The following is a 22,860-nucleotide window of genomic DNA, read 5'->3' as shown; positions in this document are numbered from 1 at the left end:
ATTATGATAGTAACATGAAAGATCGCTGATCACAGATCATAACAAATACAATGATTAAAAAGGTAGAAATATTGTGAGAATCACTAAAATGTGACACAGACACAAAGTGAGTAAATGCTACTAGGGAAAAATGGTGATGATAGACTTGCTTGACATAGAGTTGCCACAAACCTTCAAAGTGCAATAAAATGAAGCATAGCAAAACAAGATATGCTTCTACTTAACTTTCCACATCTCAGTTATGGTAGTTCCATTCTCCCATTGGTATGGGCCAATGTACCTGTTGTTGGTGGCGAGGACCAAATGAGCTGATATGTTATGCATTGAAGATCATAACTAGCATTGTGAGGACTCAGTAAACTGAGCTGTTCTTACTTTGGTGGAGCTTTATAGTAGATGTATGTAGGTGGCAGAGGGTTTCAACATACTAGATTTGAAATATTTGAGACATCCAAATGGACATGTCATGTAGGCTATTGAGTATATGAATTTGGAATTTAGGAGGGCTATCAGAGCTGTGTGTGTGAGAGAGATTTGGAGATTAAAAAAGTACATAGTTTTTAAAGCCTTGGGTCTGGATGGGACCACCTGGAAGGAAAGCACAGCACTGGCTCTGGGGCACACCAACATTTAGAGCAATGATTCTAAAACTTTCATGTCCCTGGAGTTATCTGGTGATCATATGAATTGCAGATTATGATCCAGTAGGTTTGGGGTCTGAGTCTGCCAATCAAACTCCCATGTGCTATCAATGCTGCTGGTCTTCTGGATCACACTTTGAGTAGAAAGAGATTAGAGATCAGGTAAAATAGGAGGTCAAGAGGGTCACAAAAGTAAAGCTAAAACAGTATTTCAAGGTCAACTGAGTCAATTCCTGTAGTAAGTGAAAACGATGCAGATAGACACGTCTGCTGGAATGGTGACAGGAAGGTTACTGATGATCTTGAATGAAGTTTTCCATGGAATGGTGGGGATAGAAGCTGCAGTAGAGAAAGTCAAGACAGTGAATAGAGATAGTACTTGCTAGAAGTTTTGCCATTAAAAAGTAGAGAAATTAGTGGTAGCCAGAATTGCATTTGGGGGAAAGGTGAGAGATTGAGTAAGTTTGTATATTAGTGGGAAAAAAATGGAGAGAACTTGATGGTACAGTTGGTAGAGGACATGCCCACAGGAGCAAAGCCCTTGGAAAGGGAGAAGAGCTGAAATCTGGAACATTAGGCCTGAATGGAAACCATATTTATTGTAAAAAGATGGAACACCTAGAACATGGAGCTAAAGATAGGTTTATATTGGGGGCAGAGATGAGACCCTCTGTTATGTACTCAATGCATTATGAAGCAAAGGCATTAGCTGACACAGATAGAAAGGGAGAGGGGTGGGAAGCTGAAAAGGAAAAGCAAGGTATGAAGTAAAGTCCTGGGAATTTGACATTATCATGGAAGTGTAATTGTACTATAGGGTTCTCAGATAGCATTGGGAGCTCATTCTGAGACTTAGTGCTGTTTGAATTATGCTTGGTTGCCATTGTGTTCTAGTAATGTCCCACATAAGGGATTCTGTTGTAGGTGTGGGATGTGGAGATCTTAGTTTTAACCAGTTGTGTAAGACAGATGTAAGATGTTTGAGAATGTCAGCAAGGGAGTGATTATAGTCCTTGGAATTTAAACTGGTTCAGCAGAGGAGTGAAGGCAGGGGATGGGTAGTGGGAAACGTAGTGAGATTTACAGATTGTTACTTGTGATAGGAGAAGAATTATAAGAGCAGGTGGGAGCTAGAGTGAAAGGGAACTGGAAGCATTCCTGAGTAGGATGCTGAAGGTGAGTTGCAGCTGGTACACTTGCAGCTGCTGGTAGGGTTTTGATACAGCCGTGAAATCAGGTGGTCAAGGTAGAGTAGAGGGGTGAAGACCCCTGGATGTACAAACGCTAAAACCAAGAGGAAAAGCTTTTGTGTGGGTCATGCATGAGGATGTTTGTGGTCCCTGAGAACAGCATCAGAGGTTGGGGTAAAGAAGAAGGCAATTAGCAATAAGCTGTAGTCTATTCAGTGAAGTGAGGGTGTTAAAAGGAGCGTTTTAGATCAGTTCTCAACCACAGCTGCCACTTAAAGTCATAGGGCAAGCTTTATAAATTCTAAGGCAGATCTCTCCACTCAGCATTTCATTTAAGGGATCTGGGGTGGGGCCTGTGCCTCTGAATGTTTTAAGTTTTCTTAATGGTCCTAATGTACAGGTAAGGTTCACAACCACTCCTGTGAGTGATGGTGATGGGCTTGAGGAGGACTGACTAGAACATTTGGGTGGCATGAATTTCTGTCACTGGGCTTTTTGAAATAGAAATGAGAAAAATATTGGAAATAGAGGTAAGCAAAGGGGAGTATTCTCAGCCTCATGGCTCAGGAACTTCTAGAAGTTCCTGTCGGTGGCTAAAGTTCTTGGAACCTGAATCCGTGTACAGTGTTAGAGCAAGAGATTACTGTTAAAATCAGGGTCTGGGCTGGAAGCGGTGGTGACAGAGAAGGAAGCATCTGCTGGGAAACTGTAAGTAGACTGCAGTGAATTTTAGCCACTCACTTCCGGTAACCTCAAATACAAAATCACCAAATAATGACAGATTTGAGGTTGAATCATTACACAAACAGCCTACATCAAACAACAATTGGTTATGTACTGTAGAATGAATGAATTTGAATTATGTTTCTCAAGATGGGATAGTTGTTAAATTACTGATTTGGTAGACCCTGCTCTGGATTTCACTGAGGGGATCTTCATTTTTGTCATACACCCCTGGTGATTCTTAGGTTTGAGAATCATTAAGGCAGTGTTTCAACCTCGGTAACAGATTTCAACCCTTAAACAGCCCTGGAATTTGAGCACACTTCAGTCCAATTAAATCAATCTCCAGAGCAGTGGAGCCTGAGAACTGGCTTTTCAAATTTCCCTACACGATGTAATGTGCAACTAAGGTTTCAAATTCATTTTCCTTACACACTGATTCTTACAAGGAAGACAGGTGCGTATTCTAAATTTTTCCTCAGGGGTTTAAAATACCATCTATGTGACTTTGGTCCAGACTTCTCAACAACATACTCACATATCCACCCATTTGCTCACCATCTGGTCTTGGATGTGTAATTAAGGTATCTCATAGATAATATGTCTGAAAATTAAATCTCGATTTCCATCTCTCAAACATGTACTTTATCTCAGTGAATGGCAATTCTATTCTCCCATTGGTCTAGGCCAAACTTTGGAGTCTCACATTTCACATATTATCAAGTCCTATTAGCTCTCCCTCTGGTATATTCCAGAATATACCAACTTGTAATCATCTCTATTGCAACTACCCCAGCCCAAGTGTTCATTACATATTGACTGCACTATTATAACATCCTTCTAGCTGTTTTTAAAACATCTTTAAATAATCTTTATTGAGTGAAAACTTGACAATAATACATTTCTTGCAAATTGGAGATGCTTAGTTCCAAGAAAGAATTATTTTCTTTTTTTTTAAGATTTTATTTATTCATGAGAGAAAGGAGAGGGAGGCAGAGACATAGGCAAAGGGAGAAGCAATCTAAAAAAAATCAAGGACTTCCTCAATGTGCTTGTGTCTACTAATTCAGTCATTCATTACTGTGTCCAGTAATTCTCAAAGTACTTTTGTGTTTATGATTCAGTTTTATGTAACATAAGGACTATTGTGAACTATAATTTTTATGTTAACAAGTGTTGTTGAATAAGTAATTGTGTGAAGATGGAGAGTCACTGAAATTCTTTGGACTCAGTTTCTTCATCAAACTATGCTTCTATGATTTGGGTTTAGTTCAATTATAAAATTCAGATGATGACAATCATTTCTTAGTTCTCTGAGAGGGAAATTTAGTTTAGTAGATGGAATTTTCTGTTTTAAGATATTTTTTCCCTTGAGATTTTCTCAACTTTGGAAGTTACTGATAGAAAAGCTCAGAGTTGATCATGCTTTCTTTTGACAGCTTTTTTTTAATGGACATTTATGGTTGCAATTCTGATTTTATATTCTTTACCTATAAATTACTCATAATTTCTTGCACAGGTTTTCCTATTTTGTAGTAGTATTTCATGATTTTTTTATAATTTACTAATGTGCATTTAAGCTGGTCTGAAGTTTTTGTTTTGTTTTATTTTGTTTTAAAGATTTTATTTATTCAGAGGCACCTGGGTGGCTCAGTGGCCGAGCACCTGTCTTTGGCTCAGGTCATGATCCTGGGTTCCCAGGATCGAGTCCCACATCAGGCTCCTGCAGGGAACCTCCTTCTCCCTCTGCCTATTTCTTTGCCTCTCTTTGTCTCTCATGAATAAATAAATAAAATCTTTAAAACAAATAAATAAGAATAAGATTTTATTTATTCATTTGACACACACAAAGAGAAAGAAAGTGAGCGCATAAGCAGGGGGAGCAGGAGAGTAGGCAAGCTTCCTGCTGATCAAGGAGCTCAGTGCGGGACTCCATCCCAGGACCCTGGGATCATGACCGAGCCAAGGCAGATGCTCAACCTACTGAGCCACCCAGGTGCCCCTAGTTTGAAGTTTCTAAAGTTTGTACTACCTCAAATACTTTGTGATATACCTTGATTATATATATATTTAGAACACTTGACTAAACATTTCTAGGGCATAGGTAGGAAAGAGACATTGTTTTTCTGCCTTCAAAGTATTTATATTTTAATTGTAACAGTTTTAATTCAGTTTACTAATTCATGAAATATATCTGGAAAATTTGTCAGACTTGGGCATGGATGAAAGTGATTAATGGGTTTCCTTCAAGGGAATGCTGAATGTCTAGGGACTCTGAAAGGTTTATCTGGTTCTAAATGAGTGTACAGTTTGGATCATCTTTGATTGACAAGGCTATTTTACAACTCTGTAGGGATAAAAGTTAAATTGTAGAAAACTGAGAACATTGCAAACGTTTTTTACCTATAACACTGCAAATGTTATTCTCAGCAATACAAATGGATTTTGTCCAGGAGAAAATCTAAATCTTTGTAAGTCAAATTCTATTATGAATTGGTTTTCACTTCTTTCTGATTTCCTCATTAATTAATAAGGAAATGAAAAAAAGAATCATTGGGGGAGAGATGCTAACAGGAAGCAGACAGTAAGGGGCATTTCTTTCTTTTTCCTCCAGCTTTGCAGTCTCCCCAACAGCAGCAATGTCAGAGCCTCACATATAGCCATTGTCAAAACCGGTATGTGGTTTGCAAAATACAAGCATCAGCTTCACAAAGCAGAATAGAGACAGATAGTCCCAGGTTCGGAGCAAAGAGAAAATAACTTAACAATTGGCACTCCCATGTTAGAAAAAGGAATCACCATCCCCCAAGTTGCTCATCTTAGAAACCTAGTAACTAGTTGTTCTTAGGGCTTCTCTCCCCTTATATTAAAAAAAAAAAAAACCTCTATCTGCGTTATATAAGTAGATAAAAATTCTAAAGCATAATTTCCAAAATGATAAAATCATAATTCTTTTTTTTAAATTTTTTTAATTTTTATTTATTTATGATAGTCACAAAGAGAGAAAGAGAGAGAGGCAGAGACACAGGCAGAGGGAGAAGCAGACTCCATGCACCGGGAGCCCGATGTGGGATTCGATCCTGGGTCTCCAGGATCGCGCCCTGGGCCAAAGGCAGGTGCCAAACCGTTGCACCACCCAGGGATCCCAAAATCATGATTCTTATATAAATATAAAAACATGAATCAAAATGTTTTTTTTTAAAGATTAATTTATTTGTGGGGGAAGAGGGAAAGAGAATCTCAAGCTGACTTCCCACTGAGTGTGGAGCCCAGTATAGGACTCAAACTCACAACCCTGAGATCAGCACCTGAGCCGAAACCTAGAGTCCAATGGTTAACTGACTATATCATCCAGGTGCTTGTCACTGGTCTTTCTGCTCCTGCCCTTCTGTGTATTTTCTGCACACAGCAGCCAGTGATCATTTTTTAAAAATTTGCTTTTATTGTGGTGAAACATATGCAACATGAAATTGATCATTTCTAAATGCTAAATTCAGCAGCATTAAGTACATTCACAATGTTGTACAACGATCACCACTGTCTATTTCCAGAGCTTTTTCATCAAACAGAATGATCCTTTTATGACAGATGCATGTCACTGCTCTGCCCCCAAACATCCAGTGACTTTCTGCTTCAGTTAGCAAAGGACCAAGTCCTTCCTGACTCACCTAACCCTTTCTGCTGTCCTCTCTGACCACTCTCCTCTTCATTCATTTCACTCCTGTCACCGGCTTCCTTGCCATCCCTTAAACAAAAGGATCATGGTCCTGCTTCAGGATCTTTGCATTTTTTTTCCCTTTGTTGGAATGCTCTTTCTCCTGGCAACTCTTATTGTGTCCTCAGTTCATTGAGACCTCTGCTCAAGTCTCCCCTTATTTGAAGAGCTTCTCTGACTCCCTTCTGAAGTAGCATCAAACCCCAGTTACTCTCTGTCCTTGTTTCATTTGTGGCATGCAGCATCACCTGACACAGACATACAAGTACATCTTCCTTGAATAGAAAGATAACTAGTTTCCCCTGAAACAGTGCCTAGCTCACAGTGGACACAATAAATAGTAAACGTAGGAAAAAAACTCAGCTCATGAGTAGTCAAATGTTAATAATCCTAAGTAAATGTATCAAAAACTTAAAACACTCAGCCTTTTTTTTTTTTTTTTTAGTTATTTGTTCATGAGAGACATACATACAGAGAGAGGCAGAGACATAGGCAGAGGGAGAAGCAGGCTCCCTGCAAGGAGCCTGATGTGGAACTCAATCCTGGAACCCCGGGGTTACCTCCTGAATCAAAGGCAGACACTCAACCACTGAGCCACCCAGGTCCCCAAAACACCAGCTTTATGGAGATATAATTAACATAGCATAAATTCACTTGTGGACACTATGTTCAGGCAGGTATTTGGAAGCTAAGCTATTGATGCAAGCAGCTGGAGGTACTCCTGTTTCTATGATTCTACAATTCAGTGAAAAGATCAGTGTTAGGATTTGGAACCAGAAGCACTTAAGACTGGCTTCTGTGAATGTTTATGTATGCATGCATGCATGTGTGTGTGTGTGTTGGCCAATGGTTACAAGCATCTTTATTCACAGCTGCACTAACACATTTTCTTAGTGCCCTCACCTATGAATGGGAATAAGATGTGCATGTGTCTCTAAAACATGCTCTTTCTAAAACTCTATTTGGAGACCATAATTTTAATCAGTTTAAGTCCAAGTTACAGTGCACCTATATAAATTGCTTTTTTTTAAGCCAGTGGATAAAATGTGTATATTTTGGTGCCAGAAAGCACTGAGATATGAGGAGGCATTTCTTTTATTACAAAAGAATCTGTTAAATATCTACCCTCTCTTTTGGGTGGCTATCTCAACTCCTCATCTCCTCCCCATTTCTCTCTGTCCCTGGGGAGGTGAAAATGCTCTAGTAATAGAGGCACAACACATTACCCAGGGAGATTTGACTATAAGTCTGTCATTTTTACTAGGCTCAGCTGGGGTGGGGCTGTAGCTTTAAGCCACCTTTCTCCTAACAGTTTTCCTCACCTACAGTCAGAGAAGAGGAGGTGAAGAAATAGAGGAAAAGTACGAAAATTTCCACATTTTAGCAAATTTCTATTGTTTTATAAAATTAAGAAAAAACACTACCACTACGTTTTATGACTATAGATTACAATGTACTATTGAAATCCCCTCTTTATTTAAATTTTAATTCCAGTGTAAACATACAGTGTTATGTTCATTTAAGGTACACAATATAGTGATTCAACAATTCTATATGTTAGTGATCATCAAAATAACTGTACTCTTAATCCACTTCACCCATCCCCCCTCCTCTGGTTTGTTCTCTATAGGTAAGAGTCTGTTTTTTGGTTTGCCTATTTTTTCCTTTGTTCATTTGTTTCTTAAATTACACATATGCATGAAATTATATGGTGTTTGTCTTGCTCTGAGTGACTTATTTTGCTTAGCATTGTACTCTCTAGATCTATCCACGTCATTGTGAATGGCAAGATTTCATCCTTTTTTATGGCTGAATAATATTCCATTATATATATATACTATATCTTTATTCATTCATCAGTCTATGGACACTTGGACTGCTTCCATAGTTTGGGTATTGTGGATAATGCTGCTATAAACAGTTGGGTATGTGTGACCCTTTGAATTAGTATTTTTTTTTTTTTTGGTAGATACCCAGTGGTGTAACTGCTAGATCATAGGGTAGTCCTATTTTTAACTTTTTGAGGAACTTCCATACTATTTTCTAGAGTGGCTGCTCCAGTTTGCATTCCTATCAACAGTGCAAGAGGGTTCCTTTTTCTCCACGTTCTCACCAACACTTGCTGTTTCTTGTATTTTAGATCTTAGCTATTCTAGCAGATGTGATGTAATATATCTTTTTAAAAATATTGTTGATATAATATCTCATTGTAGTTTTAGTTGTATTTGCCTGACGATTAGTGATGTTGAGCATCTTTTTGTGTGTCTGCTGACTGTGTGTCTTCTTTTAAAAAATGTCTATTCATGTCCTCTGCTCATTTTTTAATTGGAGTATTTATTTTTGGGGGTGTTGAGTTGTATCACTTCTTTATACATTTTGGATACTAACCTTTTATTGGATATGTTGTTTGTAAATACGTTCTCCCATTCAGTAGGTTACCTTTTAGTTTTTTTTTCTCTTTATTTTTATTTATTTATGATAGTCACACACACACACACACACACACACACACACACAGAGAGAGGCAGAGACACAGGCAGAGGGAGAAGCAGGCTCCATGCACCAGGAGCCTGACGTGGGATTCGATCCCGGGTCTCCAGGATCACGCCCTGAGCCAAAGGCAGGCGCCAAACCGCTGCACCACCCAGGGATCCCCACCTTTTAGTTTTGTTGATTGTTTCTTTCACTGTGTAAAAGCTTTTGTGTGTGTGTGTGTGTGTGTGTGTGTGTGTGTGTAAAAGCTTTTTATTTTGATGTAGTCCCCATAGTTTTTTTTGCTTTTGTTTCCCTTGCCTCAGGAGACATATCTAGAAAGAAGTTGCTATGGCCAATGTAAAAGAGGTTACTTCTTGTGTTCTCCTTTAGGATTTTGATGGTTTCATGTCTCACATTTAGTTCTTTAATCCATTTTGAGTATATTTTTGTGTTTGGTGTAAGACAGTGGTCCAGTTTCATTGTTTTGCATGTTGCTGTCCAGTTTTCCTAACATTAATTTTTGAAGAAATTGTCTTTTTCCCAATGGATACTCTTTCCTCCTTTGTTGATGATTAATTGACCATATAGTTGTGGACTCATTTTGGGGTTTTCTATTCAATTTCATTGACTATATGTCTCTGTTTTTTATGCCAGTACTGTAATGTTTGCTCACTGCAGAGTTTTAATAACTTAAAAGTTTGTAATGGTAATGCCTCTGGCTTTGATTTTCTTTTTCAAGGTTGCTTTGGCTATTCAGTCTTTGTTTTAAACTCTATTTTGTCTGATACAAGTACAGCTACCCAGACTGCTTTTTTCCTGCTTCTTTTTGCATTCAATATCTTTTTCCACCTCTTCATATTCAGCTTGTATTTGTCTTTAGGTCTTAAGTGAGTGTCTTGTAGGCAGCATATACATTGATCTTGGTTTTTCATCCATTCCATAATTTTATGTCTTACAATTGTAACATTCAGATCATTTACATTTAAAGTAATTATTGATAGGTCTGTCCTTATTACCATTTGATTAAATGTTTTCTGGTTGTTTTATAGTTCTTCTCTTTTCCTTTCTTTGTGATTCATCACTTTTAGTGTTATGCTTGGTTTTCCTTTATTTTTTGTGTATCAGTTGTAGGTTCTGGTTTGTGGTTACCACAAGATTCACATATAACACCATCTAGGAGTTGGAGGAAAAAATATCCATTGGGAAAAAGACAGTTTCTTCAAAAATTAGTGTTGGGAAAACTGGACAGAAAACACTTCTAAGTATTTAGTAGTCTGTATTAGGTTGATGGTCAGTTAAGTTATAATTCATATAAAAGAACTTTATTTTTACTCCCTCACCCTCCATGTTTTATGTAAATATTATTGTTTGTTACTTTTTTATTTTGTGGATTTCCTTAACTAATTTTGTAGATATAACTGATTTTACTACTTTTATAACTGCCTTTATAAGTGATTGCTCTACTACCTTTATTGTATGTTTGCTTTTACTTATGAAATTTGTCCTTTCATAATTTTATTATTTCTGATTATGGCCTTTTCCAATTAAAGAATTCTTGGAAGGCCAATTTAGTGGTGATGAAGAACTCCTTTAAATTTGTCTGAGAAATTAATTTCTTTTTTACTTCTGAATGATAATTTTGCTGGGTAGTGTATTCTTGGTTGCAGGTTTTTCCCTTTGAGCTCTTTGATCTATCATGTCACTTTCTTCTGGCCTGCCAGTTTCTGCTGAAAAATTAGCTCATAGCTTTATGGGACTTTCCTCCTGTGTAACTAGTTGCTTTTGCTGCCTTTAAGATTCTCTGTCTCAGTTTAATTGTTGGCATTTTAATTAGTATGTGTGATGTTTTGGATTTACTTAGGTTCACCTTGTTTCAAGCTCTCTATGCTTCCTGAGCCTGAATATCTGTTTCTATCCCCAAGTTTGGGAATTTTTCAGCTATTATTCCTTCAAACATGTTTTCTATCTATTCCTCCTTCCCTTCTTCTGGGACTCCTATAATGGTGAATGTTCATTTGAGGTTGTTCAGGAAGTTTTTTAGCCTATCCTCATTTTTTAAAATATTTTTTTCTTTTTGCTATTTAGCCCAGGTGCTCCCCATTACCCTGTCTTTCAGGTTACTGATTTTCCTGCATTCTTAAATCTGTTGATTCCCTCTAGTGTAATTTTCATCAGTTATTGTAGTCTTCAACTTTGATTGATTCTTGTTTATATTTTCTCTTTGAGGTTCTGAGTTATTTCACTCTTCTCCCTAGTTTTGTGAGCATCTTTGTGACCATGACCATAACTCTTATCAGCTAGAGTAATTTCTCCTTCTCATTTAGTTCTTTTTTTGAAGTTTTGTCTTGTTCTTTGATTTGAGCATGTTCTTCTGTCTCATTTTGCTTGATTTTCTTTGTTTCTATGAATTAGGTGGAACAGGTACTTCTCTAAAACTGTGGTCTTGTAATATGGTTGTCTCCTGTGTAGACTGAGATGGTGATTTTGGTTGGCTGGCTGGGGTTGTTACTGGTGTTGCCTGGAGTTCCTGGGACACTCTGTGCTGGGGCTGCCCTGTGGGGATGGGCTAAGCTGAAGTTGGGGCAGACTAGGCAGTCCTGGGGCTCTTTGCACAGAGTGCCCTGGCAGGACAGCTGAAGCTGAGGTGGGTTCAAGCCAGAGTGTCTTGGACATTCCACACAACAGATGGCTAATGTCAAGGCAGAGTTCATGCTGAGGGTCCTAAGGCACTCCATACAGAGGGTGCTCTGGTAGGGCATCTAGAGCTGAAGGGATGGACAGAGTGTCCTGGGGCTCTCTATGCTGGGGTAAACTGGTGGGGTGGCTGGAGCCAAAGTAGGGTCTGGATAGTGGTCCTTGGCTTCCCTGTGCATGGGTTACCCTGGTGAGTTGTCTGGAGCCAACACAGGCTGGGAGATTTGGGAGTACTGTGCACTGGGGGTACCAAGTCATCTGGAGCCCAAGTGATGCAGTCTTGGAATGTTCCAGGGTGCTTTGTGCCTATGCCACTTTGGCAGGATGATTGGAGCTATAGGGAATATTGACCAGAGGTTTCCTGGTGTGTGCTGTGCTGGGGCCATCTTGGTGGAATGACTGGGTCTGGTGAGGGCTAGGGGCCTAGGAATCCCTGAGGAGGCAGACCAGATATGTTGCCCAGACCCTTCTCCCATTTGTCCTATCAATTTAGCACAATGTAGGGGGAGATTAAACCATGGTACTTGCCAGCCCCTCTGACCAAGACAGATGACCAGCAGCTCTCCATGACATTTAGGAGGGTTCTAGAACTGGTTCTTCTATATTTGAGTTATACATTTAAACCATGGCTTTTTTTCTGTGTCTCAGGTTAGATGAATCTGCTCATGGTCCCTCATTATTATCCCTCCCTACTGCAATTCACAGTATTGTGTGGGGTTTCTTTTCATTACTATGTCTCCATTTCTCTTGCTGCTCATTTTATATGTGGTCTCTCTATCTTTTGTTGTGCAGAAGTTGTTCAGTCAGCCCTCAGGTCTTCTTCAGGAAGAATTGCTTTACATATAGGTGTAGATTTGATGTGTTTATGGAGGGAAATGAACTCAGGGTGTTCTGTATCACTATCTTGGGCCAGAACCCTGATTTCACTTCTTCTGTCTTATAATCTCCATATCAGCTTTAAAAGTGATTAACATACAACTCTTACCATATAATTGCTTTTCTTAGTGAAGATTTTTCCTTTCACAATTTTCTTGCTTTTAGTCATGGCTTTTTCTTTTCTACTTAAAGATGTCCCTTTAACATTTCTTGCAAGGTAATGAACTTCTTTTAACTTTTGTTTGTCTTTATCTCTCCTTCAGTTCTGAATGATAAACTCACCAGGTAGAGTATTATTGATTGTAGGTTTTTTCCTTCCAGCACTTTGAATATATTATGCTGCTAGTTTCTGGCCTGCAAAGATTCTGTTGAAAAATCAGTGTATAGCCATATAGGGTTTCCCTTGTATGTAACTAGTTTGTTTTTTTCTGCTTTCATGAGTCTCATTTTGTTTACTTTTTGAACATTTTAGTTATTATGTGTCTTGGGTAGATCTCCTTGGGTTAATCTTGTTTGGGCTCTCTCTGCTTCCTGCACCTGGATTTCCCAGGTTAGGGAGGTTTTGAATTATTATTTCTTCAAATAAATTTTCTATCCCTTTCTTTCTTCTCCTAATAAGACCCTCTAGAACAAGAGTTCATAAGCTTGATATTGTATAACAGGCCTATCCTCATTTTTTAAAACTGTTTTTTAATGAACATATTCAAACATTGACAGTACTTTACAGTAAACACTCATATATCCACCATATACACTCTATCTTTAGCATTTTACTAGATTTTTCAGTCTAGTCATGTATCCATTCTCCTGTCCATCCTTCATTCCATTTTAGTTTTTTGAAACATTTCAAAGTAAATTGCAGACAATAACAATTCATCCTAAATACTTCAGTATGCAAATCATTAGGTCAATAGTTTGTTTACAGTTATTTTTCTATTGACATACAGTTTAGATGTGATGTACTGTACATATGCACACACATATTTTTAGTGTATGTTCACTGTATTTTAGGAAAGGCCTACATAAATAACCCATGTAATCCAAATTCCTATTGAGATATAGAACATTAACAATATCATCAACATTTCTATTAGTAAAGTATAGTTGACATATCATGTTACATTGATTTCAGGTGTACACTATAATGATTCAACATTTCTATAATTTCTCTGTGCTGATCATGATAAATAGGTCACCATCTGCCACTCTACAATGTTATTATCATGTTATTGACTATTATGATATTATTTCCTACATTGTACTTTTTTACCTCCAGGGTTTATTTATTTTATAATACAAGTATGTACCTCTTAATCCCCTTTGTCTATTTGACCTATCTCTGCCCCCACCTCTCCTCTGGCAATCATCAGTTTATCCTTTGTACTTAAGTCCATTTGCTATTCTGACTGGTGTGAGATGATGTCTCATTATGGTTTTTGATTTGCATTTCCCTGATGATTAGTGATGTTTAGCATCTTTTCATTGGACTGTTGATCATCTGTATTTCTTTGAAAAACAGTATATGCATGTTCTCTGCCCATTTTCAAATTGGATTACGTGTTGGGTTTTTTTTTCTCTTTTGGTATGAGTTGTATAATTTCTTTATGTATTTTGGATATTAACCCTTTTTTGGATGTATCATTTACAAATATCTTCTCCCATTTAGTTAGGCTGTCTTTTTGTTTTATTGATGATTTCCTTCACTGTGAAAGAGCTTTTTATTTTCGTTTAGTCTCACTAGTTTATTTTTGCTTTTGTTTCCCTTGCCCGAGGAGACCGATTTAGAAAAATGTTGCTAAGGCTGATGTCAAAGTGTTTACTGCTTATGTTTTCTTCTGGGAGTTTTATGACTTCAGGTCTCACATTTAGATCTTAATTTTGAGTATATTTTTGTGTAAGAAAGTGGTTCAATTTCATTCTTTTACATGTAGCTGTCCAGTTTGCCCAAAATCATTTGTTGAAGAGGGTATCTTTTTCTCATTGTATATTCTTGCCTCCTGGGCATAGATTTATTGATCATTTAAGTGTGGATTTACATCTGGGGTGTATTCTCTGTTTTATTGATCTGTGTGCCTTTTTTTGGGGAGGGTCAGTAACATACTGGTTTTGTTACTATAACTTTATATTTTGGAATCTGGGATTTTTCTATCTACAGCTTTGTTCTTTACCATGATAGCTTTGACTATTTGAGGTCTTTTGTGGTTCCAGATCAATTTTAGTATTATTTGTTCAGTTTTGTGAAAAATGCTATTGGTATTTTGATAGGGATTATTGTATTTATAGAATGTTTTGGGTAGTATGCATATTTTAACAATATTCTTTCAGTTAATGAGCATGATCTATTTTTCCATTTGTTTGGGTCATCTTCAGTTTTTTTCATCAGTGTCTTATAGTTTTTAGACTACAGGTATTTTATCTCCTTGGTTCAGTTAACCCTAGGTATTTATTCTCTTTGGTGTGATTGTAAATGGGATTGTTTTCTTAATTTATCTTTAGGCTATTCCATTATTAGTATATAAATGTAACAGATAGTTGCATATTAACTTTGTATTCTGCAACTTTGCTGAATTCATTTATTCTAGTAGTATTTAGTGGACTCTTTGGAGTTTTCTATATAATTATATAGGTTAATTATATAATTATATAATGTATATATGTGTATACTTATATATATTTAATTATATATATATATTTAGGAGTTTTACATCTATGTTCATCAGGGATATTGGCCTATAGTGTCTTTTTTGGTATCAGGGTAATGCTATCCTCATGGAATGACTTTGGAAGTTTTCCTTTGTCTTTTATTTTTTCTGGAATAGTTTGAGAAGAATAGGTATTCACTTTTCTTTAAATGTTTGGTAGAATTCACCTGTGAAGCTATCCAGTCCTGGACTTATGTTTGTTAGGAGTTTTTTGACTACCAGTTCAATTTTGTTACTAGTAAGTGGTCTGTTCAAATTTGCTATTTCTTCCTGATTCTGTTTTGGAAAGTTATATTTTTTAGGAATTTATCAATATGTTTTATAGGTTGCTCAATTTGTTTCCATATAATTTTTCATAGTTTGTCTTCTATTTTTTTGTATTTTTGTGGTGGTGTTATTTCTCTTCCTTCATTTCTGATTTTATTTATTTCAGTTCTCTTACTTTCTTGATGCATCTAGCTAAGATTTATCAATTTTGTTTATTTTTTTTTATAAAGACTCAGGTCTTGGTTTCATTGATCTTTTCTATTTTTTCTAGGCTTTATTTATTTCTACTATAATTCATTCATTCTCTCTCTCTCTTTTTAAAAAAATGTATGTATTTGTTGGTATGTATTTGGTGCTGTATTTGTTCTTTTTTGTTTCCTTTAGCGTAAGGTTAGATTTACTTGAGACTTTCTTGTTTCTTGAGGTAGGCCTCTTCACTATAAACTTCCCTCTTAGAACTGCTTTTGCTATATTCCAAAGATTTTGGACAATTGTATTCACATTTGTCTCCATGTATTTTTTTTCCCTCTTTGATTTATTCATTGATCCATTTTTTAAATTGGCACGTTGTTTAGCCTCCAAGTGTTTTTTTTTCAGTTTTTCCCCTTGTAATTCATTTCTAGTCCCATATATTGTAGTCAGAAAAGATGCTTGATATAAATTTGAAATTTCTTAATTTTTTTTTTAGATTTTATTTATTTATTCATGAGAGAAAGGCATAGGCAGAGGGAGAAGCAGGCTCCATGCACGGAGCCAGATGTGAGACTCGATCCTGGGACTCCAGGATCACACCCTGAGCCAAAGGTAGACACTCAACCACTGAGCCACCCAGGCATCCTGAAATTTCTTAAGTTTATTGAGACTTTTTCTGTGGCTTAGCATGTAATCTATCCTTGAAAATATTCCACATCCACTTGGGAAAAAAATGCATATTCTTCTGTTTGGAAGGAACATTCTATATATATCTGTTAGGTTCATCTGGTCTAATGTGTTGTTCAAAGCCACTATTTCCTTGTTGACTTTGTCTGGATGATTTGTCCAGTGATGTAAATATGTTATTAAAGTCTCCCACTGTTTTTGTATTACTGTCAATTTCTGCCTTTACACTTTTTAATATTTAGTTTATGTATTTAGGTACTCCTTTGCTGGGTACATAGATATTTAAAATTGTTATAGAATCTTGTTGGATTGATCCCTTTATCATTATGTAATGCCCTTCCCTGGCTAATGCTACAGTCTTTGTTTTTAAGCTTTATTTTGTCTGGTGTAAGTTACTACTTTGGCTTTTGGTTCTTGCTTCCATTTGCATGGGATATCTTTTCCATCCCTTTATTTTTGCTCTGAATGTGTCTTCAGGTCTGTAGAGAATCTCTTACAGACAGCATGTAAATAGGTCTTGTTTTCTTTTTATCCATTCATTCATTCTATGTCTTTTGATTGAAGCATTTAGTCCATTTACAATTAAAGTAGCTATGGGTAAGTATACTTTTTGTCATTTTGTTGTTTTCTGGTGTTTTTCATAGTTCCTCTCTTTTCCTGTCTTGTTGACTTCCTTTGTATTTTGATGACCCTTTTTAGTGTTACTCTTGAATCCTTTTTCTTTATTTTTTGTGTAGGTATTATAGGTTTTTTATCTGGGGTTACCATTGGATTCATATATAACATTGCATGTGTATAACAGCCTATGTTAAGTTTGTTGCTAAGTTTGAATACATTCTGAAAGCACTAAATTTTTAGTCTTCCCTCCAGTTTTTATGTATATAATGTCATATTTTACATATTTTTATTTTGTGTATCCTTAATTAATTTTATATATATAATTTTACTACTTTTAAAATATCTATTTATGTTATTAATAAGCAATTAGTAATTAATCTATCTTTAAAAATTACTTGCTTTTACCTAGGACTTTTTTTTATAAATTTCTTACCCTAGAAATGGACTTTTCTTTCTACTTAAAGAATTCCCTTCGATATTATTTGCAATATTGAAGGGCTTGTTGAGTGGTGGTGAACTACTTTAACTTTTATCTGGGAAACTCCATCTCTCCTCAATTCTGAATGATAAGCTTGCCTAGTAGGGTATTCATTGTTGTAGGTCTTTTCCTTTCAGTACTTTGAATATATCATGCCACTACCTTCTGGCTTGCCAAGTATCTGGTAAAAAATGAGCTGTGAGCCTTGTGGGGTTTCCCTTGTAGGTAACTGTTTTTTTTTCCCTCTTCCTACTTCTAAGATTCTCTATCATAACTTTTTGCCATTTTAATTATTGTGTATTGGTTTGGACCTTCTTGGGTTTATCATAATTGTTAGAGTTTCTCTGCTTCCTGGACTTGGATATTTGTTTTCTTCTTCCAGATTAGGGAAGTTTTCAGCTATTTCTTCAAGGCTTTTCTGCTTCTCTCTCTCAGATCCCTATAATATGAATGTTATTACCCTTGATGATGATGCAGAGTTGCCTTAACCTATTATCATTTTTTATTATCAGTCTTCCTTTTTCTGTTCAGGTTGGTTGTTTGCCATTACCCTGCCTTCCAGATTGCTGTTGATTCATTCTTTTGTATCCTTTTATCTGCTGTTGATTCCCTTTTCTGTATTTTTCATTTTAGTTACTGTATTCTTCTGATTGGTTCTTTTTAATATTTTCTAGATCTTTGTTGGAATTCTCACTGATTCATCTGCTCATCTTTCAAGTGAGTAGTATCTTTATGACCTTTACTTTGAATTCTTGCAAGCATATTGCTTATATCCATTTCATTTAGCTCTTTTGCTGTGATGTTTGTGGTGTTCTTTTGCTGGAGAGGTATCCCTCTGTTTCCTTACTTTTTTCTAACTCTTAGGTAGGTAAGCTATTATTTCTGATCTAGAATGTAGTGGACTTGAATAGGAGAGATCTTGTGATGCTCTATAGCATAATATCCCCTGATCACCAGAACTAGGCATTCCAGAGCTGTCCATCCACTGTGTGGTCTACATGTGCCCTCCTTTTGTGGCTAAAAATGCTGTGGGCACACTAGTGGTAGGGCTGCTCTTCAGTTCAGCTAATTCTAATGACTCACTTTGCTTTCTGTGGGGACCCTGGGAAGGCTTTATTCCCTGTCCTGTTTAGAGGCCTGGCTTTAGCCATCTGGATTCACTGGTAGGTGGGGCCAGCACTCATACTAGCTGTCTGCAAGTAGCTTCAGTCATAGCTAGGTATACTGAAGGGCAGGGCTTGCTCCCTGCACAGCCAGCTAAGAGGCCCAGCTGTAGGAACTGCAGGCACACTACTGTGCAGTTATTTCCTTATCTCCTTAGAGCAGGAGTTAGTTTGACATGGTGCTGATCTGGTCTGGCCCTGGCTGCTACTAGGAGCAGAGGGACAGGACCCACTTTGTAGCGGCACCTTCCAACCTCAGTGGCTTGGGTGACTCAGGTTTGCAGTGATGTGTTGGTGCAGGGCATGTGGTGTTGGCAAGGTAGATAAAGATGATTAGAACTGGCTCCCACCAAGTGTTCAGCTCTCTAGGCTGGGGTAAGGCAAGAAAAATGGTGCCCATCAGTACTTTTGTTCCCAGAGATATCTGCAGATCCCTGCTTTTCATGCACCCTTTCTAAATTAGTATATCTACATGTATACTCCAGGCATTTTTCAAGCTATTGCTTCTGTGCTGTGTCGAGGGCAAATTATTTAGAGTGATGATTTTTCCAGGGCAGGGACTCAGTATCCTTTCACCCTCAGGCTCTTTTGGAGTTAAACCCCAATGACTTTTATAGGTCCTGGAGTTAAGCCCTGCTGATTTTCAAACCCAGACATCAGAGGACTCATCTTTCTTGTGTGGATCCCAGGCTGGGAGTGCACAGTGTGGGGTCTGGTCCCCTTGCTTCTCAGTGATTATGATGCCCTTCCCATTCATGGTTAGTCACTCTGGCATTTTGATTCTTAACCAGGTGACTGCCCCTCCTATCCTTTTTGATGTGGTCTTCTCTGTATGACTTAGCTGTGGAAGATCTTTTATGCCAGTTTTCAGGTCATTATCTGAGTTAATTGCATAGATTTAGTTGTTGCCTTGGTATGCTGTGAGATGAAGTGAGCTCAGGATCCTCCTACTCTGGTACCTTCCCAACTTCCCTATCTTATCATTTAAAATTTTTTCCACAGGTTGGTTGTATTCCTGTATTCTTCCAGATCACTGCTCTGTTCTTTTTTTTTTTTACTGCTCTGTTCTTCTAGGTCATTTAATCTACTGTTGATTCTCTCTAGTGTGTTTTTCTTTTCATTTTGTTCTTCAGCTCTGTATCTTGTTATATTTTCTATCTCTTTGTTGAAGTTCTCACTGAATTTACCCACTCTTCTCTAAGTCTGATGAACATTTTTATGACCATTACTTTGAATTGTCAGGTAGCTAATCTCTATTTTGTTTAGTTCTTTTTAAGTTTCGTATTGTTCCTTTATTTGGAGTATATTCCTCTTCTCATTTTGTTTCTTTGAATTAGGCAAAACATCCACTGCTCTCAATATTAAAGGAGTAGCCTTGTGTAGGAACATCCCCTGTGTCAATAGCATGTATCTGGTGGCTTTGACCAGCTGGCTGGAGCTTCATGAAGCGCAGGTCAGGGTTTTGGAGCACTTTGCACCAGAGATCCTCTGGTAGGATGGCTAGAGCTGAGGCATGCATGCACTGAGGCTTTGTATGCAGGGGCATCCTGGTGGGATTGGTGGAGCAGAAACCAGCATGTCCTTGAGGTGCTCCATGCCCAGACTATCTTGGTGAGATGGCTGGAGCTGTAGTAGGCATAGGTCAGGGGTACTAGGGTGTGTGCCACCCAAAGGCAGCTGTGGTGGGATGGGTAAAACTTGAGTATGTTATGGCAGGTGGTCACCTTGGGATGATGGCTGGAACTGTTGTGGGCTAAGAGTCTGAGGCTTGTGGAGGTGGCCAACTGGCTAGAGCATTTGGGCCCTGCTTCTGTCCTTGCTATCAGGTGGAGGGGGAACATAAATAGTGATTCTCACCAGCACCCAGGACCATAGAGGGAGTTGCAGTAGTTTTCCCACTGTCAGGCAGAAACTCTAGGGGTTATAAATGAGTTTCCTTCACTTATAGTCCAGTTACCCTTTAAACTGATGCTTTTTTGTTTTGTTTTGTTGTATCTCAGGTTGGGGGTTAATGCTATCCCTTCCTATTGCATTTTCTAGGAATCCCATCAGGTGTGGGATTTCCATCAGTACCATGTATATGTCTTTCCTGTTGTTCTTTGTGAGGTCCCTCTATTTGTATGGTCAACTCTTGATCTCCCTTTCAATTACGAATAATAACCTTGTTGGTTAGAGTATCATTTTTTCTAAGCTTATTTTTCCTCTTAGCACTTTGAATAATTCATATCTGTTACTTCTGGCCTTCAAGGTTTGTTTCTTCTGAAAAATAAGCTGATAGTCTTATGGTGGTTCCTTTATATGTAACTAACTTATTTTTCTTGCTTTCAAAATTTTCTTATGTTTAATTTTTAACATTTGTATTATTGTCTTTGGACTTGTTTGGGACACTGTATGCTTCTTGGGTCTGCACGTCTGTTTCCTTTTTATGGTATTTTTCAGCTATCATAGCTTCAAATAAGTTTTCTGCTCCTTTTTCTCTTCTCCTCATGAGACCTTTATAGTATGAATCTTAGTATGCTTGATATTATCCCAGAGGTATGTGAAACTATCCCTATTTCCAAAAAAAAATCTTTTGTTTGCTGATTAGTTTGAGTCATTTCCACTACCATGTCTTCCAGATTGCCATTCTTCTCTATCATCTAATCTGTTCCCTCAGTGTATTTTTCATTTGTTATTGTAGTCTTCAGATCTGATTAGTACCTTCTTATATTTTCCCTTTAAGTTCTGTGTTTATCCATTCTTCTCCTAAATTCAGTAAGCATATTTATTGACCATTACTTTGAACTCTCAGGTAGACTGCTTATCCTCATTCAGTTCTTTTCCTGAATGCCTTTTTTTTTTTTGGTCTTTTTCCTTTTTAATTTTTATTTCATTTGGAACCACATTTCTCTGTCTCTTCATTTTGCCTAACTCTGCTTCTATATATTAGGTGGTTCATCTAGGTATACTAGTCTTGAAGGACTGGCCTTATGTAGGAGATCCTATGGGGCCTGGAAATGCAATCACCTGCCCACTTGACTCAGGTGCTCCAGGGCTGTTCACTCTGTTGGCTGGTACATCCCCCTATTGCAGTGATGCTAGACTGCTGTGGGTGTAGTGCTATACAAGAGTGGCCCCCGTCCCAGCTGGCTGTGCATCTGGCAGCAACTGATGTAGGTATACTAATGGGATTAGGCTGTGCCTAGCATGGCTGGGTGTAAGGACTTGCTGAGGTGCAGGGTTGTTCAGGGATCTCAGTGGGACATGTTCCCTGGTATTAGGAATCTAGAAGGAGGATTCCAGAATAGTACTTGCCAGTGCTGGGATCAGTGTTGCAGAATGAGTGAATAAAAATGGCTGTTGCCAGTGTTTCTGTCTCTTTGGAGAGCCCCAGCTGTCTCCTGACTCTGGCAGGTACTCCAAAATTATTACGTGGGTCTCCTTTTCCTGTGGTGTGTGTACTTTTCAATCTGATATTTGTACAGTGGTTTCTGGGTTGAGTACGTGAGCCTTTTTTAATAATGGGCTTTCCTTTCCCTGCAGTTCTATAATTTTTTTTGGATATGCTCCCTTTTGGATTTCATAGTCATGTGTTTTGGGGACTTACCTCTACTGTGCAGGATGTGCGGGTTAGGGTTCCTGAAACTGATCTCAAATACCTTGCTTCTCAGGGAAAAGTTAATACCTTTGAGAACTCTCCTGACCATGGAACACTGTGCCAGGTGTGTTTTCTTTAGTGAGGCCATATCTCTGCCTCTTCTACCTATCTCAGTGCTTTTTCCTTTTGTGAAGGCTCTGTTCATCCAGTTTCTATGTTCCCTTCTGTGGGAATTACTCTGAATGTAATTGTAGATTTTTGTGTCCGTTGGAGGAGGTGAGCTCAGCATCTTCCTATGCTACTATCTTGAATTATGCCCCCCCAGCAAAGTTATTACAATTAGTTAATATTTGTCTTTGGTAACATAAAAAATCCTGGTTCATACTCCATTTTACAGGCTATTACTACTTAAGAAAATTACTACTTAAGATTTAGTTTTTGTATGTTAGAAAAGCAAGTTATATTTGTTAGTCTAGGTAAATATGAGTAGGAAGACAGTAATAGATTGTCATGTTTGTGTCCTGTTTTTCATGTGGGGTGAAGATAGATGGAGCATTGGTGACAGAATTAAAACTCCTATTTTTCCTTATAATGTCTATTTCATAATTTTAAAGATGATAATCTAATGATAGGTGTTGACAATTAGAGTTTTCACTCTTAAGATTTCTCTCTTTGGTTGATTACAGAGCGAGCTCGCTGAAGGTCACAGTCTTAGCTTAGTGTCCACTTCCAAAGAGGTAACAGCTAGTTCCTGCTTCACAGAGTCCCTGTGCTTACTGCTCATCCCCAGCAAGTGCCAATTATAGAATTTATATGAATGGTGCCCCTTGGGGTAATCACTGTGGCAACGCACATGCAAAAC

General features: G+C 37.7%; 1 protein-coding gene across 2 annotated transcripts in view; it reads left to right on the top strand.

The window, feature by feature from the left end:
* The window catches only part of ZAR1L (zygote arrest 1 like), a 134,321-nt gene that overhangs the window by 11,964 nt on the left and 99,497 nt on the right, over positions 1 to 22,860 (top strand). Inside the window, exons 3-4 of one of the 2 annotated variants that reach the window (XM_055317445.1) lie at positions 17,933 to 17,975; positions 22,685 to 22,831. The exons of the other annotated variant lie outside the window; for it this stretch is intronic. Of the exons in view, the coding sequence (XP_055173420.1) occupies positions 17,933 to 17,975; positions 22,685 to 22,698 (57 nt within the window). The 3' untranslated portion in view covers positions 22,699 to 22,831. Of the gene's footprint in view, positions 1 to 17,932; positions 17,976 to 22,684; positions 22,832 to 22,860 lie in introns of those variants that run through there. 2 annotated transcript variants of the gene reach the window in all.

This window comes from Nyctereutes procyonoides, unplaced genomic scaffold, assembly GCF_905146905.1.
Source record: "Nyctereutes procyonoides isolate TBG_1078 unplaced genomic scaffold, NYPRO_anot_genome, whole genome shotgun sequence".
NCBI lineage: Eukaryota > Metazoa > Chordata > Mammalia > Carnivora > Canidae > Nyctereutes > Nyctereutes procyonoides.
The sequence above is the reverse complement of the archived record's forward strand: the minus strand, read 5'-3'. Positions and strand labels throughout refer to the sequence as shown.